Raw genomic sequence first — 7,303 nt, forward strand, 5'->3', positions numbered from 1 at the left:
ATATGTTTAGTGGTGTAGCTAAGTTGAGTTGAGTCGGGCTAAGTATAGCAAGCCAAGTTCAAGTTCGATCCATTTTAATCAAGTTCGGGTTATGTTTAACAACAAGTAATTATATATTTTTTTTAAAATACAAATGATACTTTATATATATATATATATATATATATATATATATATATATATATATATATATATATAGGGAGAGGTTCAGGAAAGAACCATAAATAAAAAAAGAACGGAGAACCATTTTCAGCCATTCGATCATCAAGATCTACGGTGGATACATCATCTTGTTGGATGTATGCAGATCCTGGGTTCGAATCCTGAAGAGAGCAATTTTTTTTATTTTTTTGAGTGCATTAATTTTAACAGCGAATGCATTAATTTTTACAGTGAATGCATTAGATTTGATGGTTCTCCCGTTCTCACAAATAATGTAGTTTTCTCTAGAACCACACCCTATATATATAAGTGTATATATATATATATATATTGTATAAAAATAAATAATACATTATAAATGACAAAATTTGTAATTCATACAAATAGTATTTTGTATTACTGGTACCTCAAATAAGGCAAGATTGTTAAAAAAATCTTGCTTTATCTAAGCGTTTGATAGCTAATATTATTTATCAGGATGACCCATTATAATTGAGTGGCCGTTCTTATTGTCTTGTTTTAGCTCGACAACTAATACCTCCTCCTCCATTGAATTATTTATCCCACCTGACAATACTAACTTCTTTCTCCAATATATCCCTCAGTAGATCTGAAAGATTTTTGGCTTTGGAGTCGATGGGGCTGGGTTCTTCAATATCTGGATTTCCTTTTGTTTGGAGGGGTTGGGGGAGGTGGCTGTCGTGTCCAATCGATACATAGACATAATACAATGTCTCACTCTCGAGGTGGCCTTTGAGTTCAATTGCTTTTGAGTTAATATGGTATCGATAACAATAGTAATTTTTTCAATTTGGCGGTCCCTAATTATAAGTTCTTGTTGACCATGACCTACAGGAATCAGACTATCTTCCGCTTTTAACCCTGTTTGCATAGGCTCATGCACATATATACGTTCAATAATTTCAGGGGCTTTCAATTCGATATGTCTTCGCTCGTGAGCGCTCAAAAGCCCTTCTTCCATTAATAGTTACTCCTAAGTTGTAAACCCCACAATCTAGCATTGTTGGGTTGGAGGAGAGGAGAGGGTGGAAGGGGGTTGGCTAAACCTAGCAGACTTAGTGAAGGATTTGTACTTTGTTGGCATTGGAAGGGTAGATTTTAAGCTCTTTTCCAAGAATCTTTGTTATTTTCTCTTTTGCGGGGGAAGGAGAGAGGGATGTGTCGGGTGGGGGTGGTGCGGCGGTGGTTCTATGCAGGACTTTGTTTTGTTGTTGGAGAGCATCGACAACCTGGGGGAGATAGCAATGTTTTCGGATAGAGATTACATAATTATTTTTTTTAATATTTTAAATTAATTTAGTTAAATTATATGTAAGGTTAAAATTGTAATTTTCTCATTTAATCTACAATTATATCTCTTCCATCAAACAAGAATATAATTATCTTATAATTTTATCTTACCAAAACACCTAAATAAAAAACTAATCTTACCTTTCTTATACTCCTCTGTCTTATTTGTTATGTCTTATTTTTTATTTTGAGTTGTTCCATTTGAAATGGCCCAACCCAAAAATAGAAATGAATTAAGCCCTAAGTATTGTTGTCACATGGGCCCATTTACAACTTAATAACCCTAATTCAAGAATTTTATATGCGCTACTCATTTCGTCTTTTTTGCATTCTCTCCCCTTATTTCTCGCTCTCTGCAACTTGAACTCCCTCACTTCTCTGTTACCACTTCTTGCCGCCGTGATGAAATCTGAGCCGTTTTTTGCGGTGGTCACCAATCCCAACTCATTACCCTAAAAATTTGAGATCTATGATGATATATCTTCGATGAAAACTGAGATGTGTAAAGATTTATGCTGAAATAAAATCTGAGATCTATGATAAAACCATCACGGAGGCAGAAATCGTCCGCGAACGTATGTACTCTTGCATAGAACAGATGAAATCGACGGTCGACCAATCGAAATTTGATAAGACCGACTCTTTTTTTCCGATGGCATTGGTGGTTCGGAGCTGTTGGAGGGAGACTCGATGATGGCAGAGGAGATTGAAGTACAAAGAGACCCATGTGCTAATTCTGAAGCCTTGGAGTCTATGCTCCGAATTTTGCTTCCCTTATACTCCAAACCAGTTAGATCTTTCCTTTTTGGTTTAATTGGTCTTGATGGTGATTGGATGTAGGAGTTATGTGTGGGAAGTGGCTTATTTGTGTTGAAATGATAATAATTGTGCTTATATATTTTAGGGTTCTTTGTTGCCTATCTATGATGTGATTTTTTTAACCCTGATGTGTGGTTTGATGGTTTGCCTGCTCCAGATAATTGCAATATGAGGGTACATTAAAATTTGTTGCATTAGCCATGCTTCATACAAAATTCGTTGCTGCATCTACAAAAAACTCTATCATAAAATAAGGTTACATCTAGAGATGTCATAATCGACCCGGCCCAATGGGCCGGCCCGGCTCGCCCGGGTTAGGAGGCGGGCTGGGCTTGAAAAAATAGAGCCCAAAAAAATTCGAGCCTAAAAGCCCGGGGTTTTTGGCCCGTCGGGCTTATCGAGTTTCGGGCTTTTAAGCCCGGGGTTTTCGGGCTTTTTTGGCTAGCCCATTTATTATCTATATATATATATTAATTATATTTATATACATTAAGGAAACTTTAAAAGACTAAATTAACTCAAGCTGGATTACAAAAACAAAATTTAATTAATGAATTATCTTGTCGATTAATAATGCACTAATTAAATACATCATTTGTTATGAATTTTTAATTGCTCCATTTGTGTAGAGCAGCAATGCAGCATATGGTGTATTCTAGCTCAAATTTGAGATGTTTGTGCCGAAATTAAGATATAAGAGCCCAAGTTTATTAATTTAAATTTGAGTTAATTTTTTTAATTTAAATTATTTTTTATTATTTTTATAAAAAAATAATATTAAAAAAATTATGGGCCGGTTTAGCCCGACCGCCCGATGGCCCGAGAGGGGCTGGGCTGGGCCTAGAATTTTGTAGCCCGATCTAATTTCGGGCCGGCCCGACCCGATTTGAAAAAATCGAGAGCCCAATGGGTTCGGGCCGGGCTGGCCCGACCCGTACCATTTGACATCTCTAGTTACATCAAAACATGTTTTCATCTAACCATGTTTCATATAAATAAACTTTGCAAAAAATTCCCATCACTTGATTGTCTTCACTGCCCCATATGCGCATGCTTATTTGAACCCTCGAGCATGTGAATCCCTAGGGTATTTTGAAGGGATTGAATTCCATTTGAACTTCCAACTTGCACTAAATAGGTTAGGCATTGGCTAACCAAGTCTGCATCAACTTCCAAGTTGAGAGGGAGTGTACCTGCTGTAGGCAATTAAATTTATAACCTATTAAATCCTGCCATGTGAAAATTATAAATTAAATATAAAAATATATATTTTATTTTATATTTTGGAAGTAAATTAAATATAATTCCAAGATTAAATAAATATATAATTAATATTTGATTATGTGGATTTATTGACCAGTCAGAAATTGACATGTGGAAAATCTACATAAAATATTAAATAGTATGAATTTTGAGGAGCCAATCAAATCGCGCCCCCTCAGCCCTAAAAACTCAATATGAGGGCCCAAAGCCCACCAGCCCACTCCATTCTTCACCTATAAATATGGGTCATTTGTGGAGTCAAAGGGAACATAAATCATTTTTTAGAGCTCAAGCATTGAAGGAGTAATTCACTATAATGAAGTCATCTCCAACATTCAAGGCATTCTGCAAGGAAAATCAATGAGGTCTTCATCAAAATCATCCAAGTCAACGTTTGATTCAGAAATAAGGTGGAAGCCCTCTGGATTGACATCATCAAATCAAATTCAAGCCAACATTCGAGTTCAAGGAGATCAAGAAATTATATTTCCCTCCAAAGATTTGAAGAAGTTCAAAGAGAAGAATCATAGGATTAAAGTAGAGAATCGCAATCCACAACAAATTCATTTCAATCCACATATTTTGGATTTGTACACATTTTTATATTTCATTTATTGAATACAATAAAATTTGTGTTTACAAATTTGGCACACCCAGTGGGACCTCTCTACCTCTCATCTCTCCTCTTCACCAACAACTCAATCAAACTCAAATGGCGAACAAAGCTTCAAGTGCTGCCACAAAAATCACTTCAGAAAATACTGGTGTTATCACGTGAGGCAAAGCTAGGCAATTGGAGGAGATTTCCAAATCTGCTGCCGCTGGAAAAAGAGCCACACTACGATAGTGTGAACAAAAACAATGTCAACCAAGACCATTCAACCACAAGCTACTCTCTTGAAGTTCCTATCATGTGACAAATGCTTCTACTCTGGAGGAACAAGTTGCTAGTAAAGCTAAGCTACTTGAAAGCATGAACAAGCATATAATGGAGCAAGACGCTAAGATTTCAAAGCTCATCCTAGATAAATGAGAAGGAAGTCGAATGATGAAAAAGATGAAGAAAGCAATGATTCAGAGTCATTCGAAAAGCACCGTGAAGAAAAGACGCCTCCTAAGAACATCGAAGTCTCTGCCAATGGTTTCATTCAAATCGACCAACTCAAGGAGATCATTGAAGGAACAATGAAGGCTAGGGGCAACTCGAAGTCATCCATGATATTCTTTAAACCTTATACTAAATGAATTGATCAATTAAAGATGCCTCTTGGTTATTAACCTCCCAAGTTTCAACAATTCGATGGAAAGGGCAATCTTAGACAACATGTGGCTCATTTTGTTGAAACGTGCAATAACGCTGACACCTATGGAATCATTTGGTCAAACAGTTTGTTCGCTCACTCAAGGGAAATGCTTTTGACTGGTATATGGACTTAGAGTCAAACTCGATCGATAGTTCGGAACAATTGGAGCATGAATTCCTTAACCGCTTTTACAGCACCAAAAGAATTGTCAATATGGTGGAACTCACAAGTTCTAGTCAATTCAAGGAAGAGCCGGTGATTGATTATATCAATAGATGGAGAAACTTCTGCCTCAACTACAAAGATCGATTATCCGAATCAGCCGCTATTGAGATGTACATTCAAGGGATGCATTGGGGCTTACAATACATCTTGCGAGGAATTCAGCCTAGAACATTCGAAGAACTAGCCACTAGAGCTCATGACATGGAATTGAGTATGGCGGCAAGCGAAATTGAAGGACCACCAATCCAAGAGCCTTGCAAATTCAAGCAAGGATTCAAAGCCAAAGCACCAGCAAAAGAATCTGTGGTAGAGAAGGCAACGTCTGTGAAATTTTTAAAGAAAGAAGCTAGTCAGGAAGGCAATCAAAACACTCTTTGGGATGACCAAAATTCTTCCCGAGATATGGGGCAAAGAAAGCTTACTTTGAAGGAAATGCAACAAAAACAATACCCATTCTTAGATTCGGATGTTTCAGGAATTTTGATGACTTGCTCAAAGAAGGACTTGTCTATTTGCCAAAAATGAAGTGACCTAATGAAGCAGGACGAACGGATGACCTAGAATATTGCAAATACCATCGGTTGGTGGGACATCCCATACATGATTGCTTCATCTTCAAAGATAAAGTCATGCGATTGGCTCGAGAAAGGAAGATATCCCTTGAAGAAGATTGTGCTACTGCAAATGTTGCCACCATCGACTTAAGTGATATAATAGAAGGTGTTGGAGCTTTATATGATACATCCAATCAAGTAGATGAAGAATTCAAGCTAAATATGAATGAAGATGACGATGTCTTAACAATCACGTTCTCCGATGAAGATTTGTAGCTTGGATCTGAACCTCATAACAGACCACTGTTCGTGAGTTGCTACACCCAGGAGTAGAAGGTCAATCGAATTCTCATCGATGGAGGCTCGACAGTCAACATTTTGCCACTAAGGACTTTGAAGCAATTGGGAATTCAAGTAGACGAACTATCAAAATAGCCAATTGATGATTCAAGGTTTTAACCATGAAGGACAGAGAGCTCTTGGCCCTATATGCTGCGATTGCTAATACAGGATATGGATTCGACGACGCTGCTTCATGTGATTGACGCTAAGACCTCCTATAATATGCTTCTCAGTTGACCATGGCTTCATGAGAATGGTGTTATTCCTTCAACATTGCATCAATGCTTCAAATATTATCAAAATGGTGTTGTAAGAAAAAGGGTTGGTGATCAAAAGCCATTTACGGAAGCAGAGTCACACTTTGCTGATGTAAAATTTTATTTAGAGAGAACCAAAGTCACAATGGTGAAAGATGATACACCGGATGACGAGTCAGGATCTTTCCAGGAGTAGAAGAAGGTAGAATCATTTTTGGAGATGGAAGCCAATTCTCCAATCGCTTGAAGGGTTTGTCCAACCAAAGCAAAGTGGTACCGCAGAGCACGAGGACCTCTCAGAGAAAGAACTCTCAAAGCACTTTGGTCCGAAGGCATATAAACTTCTTGTTAATGCTGGATGCGATTCTCAAGAAAACTCTATGTCAAAGTCAAAAACTAGTAACACGAGCTAAAACTCCAAAGCAGGCTTGGGGTATGCAATGCAGAGTCCCATTCGTATCGCCATCAAAAGAGCTACTAGTAACTATGCCAGCACCCAACAAATCCTGGAATCTTCAAGCATTCAAAGAGTTTCTGTTTTCAAAATGATGGGTAAAGAGAAGTTCAACGAGCTCTGTCTTTAAAAGACTTGGCAAAGGCAAACATGGAAAAGAGGCAAGATAAAAGAGAGTTATGGACTGCACATGACAGAGAAGCTAAGGAGCTCGATCCCTTCTCATATGAAAAGATGTACCACTTTACTTGTGACATGTGGGAAAGAATTAAAAGCTAGGATGAAGACTGTTCTCCTTACAAAGACGGTCGAAGATGAAGAAGATATAGAAAGTATGGCTTCTTCCGATTCAAAGATGCTCGAAGACGAAGAAGATAGAGAAAGCCTGGCTTCATCTTACTACATTACTAATAGTGCTAGTAGTCTAGTTCTTCATACTGCTCAAAGTCAAGTGCGCCGTGAAATTGCAAGTCTCATTAGAAGTGGCGTTATCACAACAAGCGTTGCAGAGAATATGGTCTTCATACGCCAGAGAAATGGAATAATAAAGATGTGTGTTGATTTCAAGGGTTCTCGCGAAGCAAGATGAAGATGTTGCCACATCAAACCATA

The 7,303-nt window shown here is 37.7% G+C and overlaps 1 protein-coding gene across 1 annotated transcript; it reads left to right on the plus strand.

Annotated features, from left to right (window-relative positions):
- Positions 1 to 4,584: 4,584 nt before the first annotated feature.
- LOC130990780 (uncharacterized) lies at positions 4,585 to 5,914 on the plus strand. The gene is made up of 3 exons (XM_057915013.1): positions 4,585 to 4,746; positions 4,944 to 5,442; positions 5,628 to 5,914. Exons 1-3 carry the CDS (start codon positions 4,585 to 4,587, stop codon positions 5,912 to 5,914), a joined length of 948 nt encoding a protein of 315 aa, XP_057770996.1.
- Positions 5,915 to 7,303: the final 1,389 nt, after the last annotated feature.

The sequence above is a fragment of the Salvia miltiorrhiza genome, chromosome 6, assembly GCF_028751815.1.
Source record: "Salvia miltiorrhiza cultivar Shanhuang (shh) chromosome 6, IMPLAD_Smil_shh, whole genome shotgun sequence".
Taxonomy (NCBI): Eukaryota; Viridiplantae; Streptophyta; class Magnoliopsida; order Lamiales; family Lamiaceae; genus Salvia; species Salvia miltiorrhiza.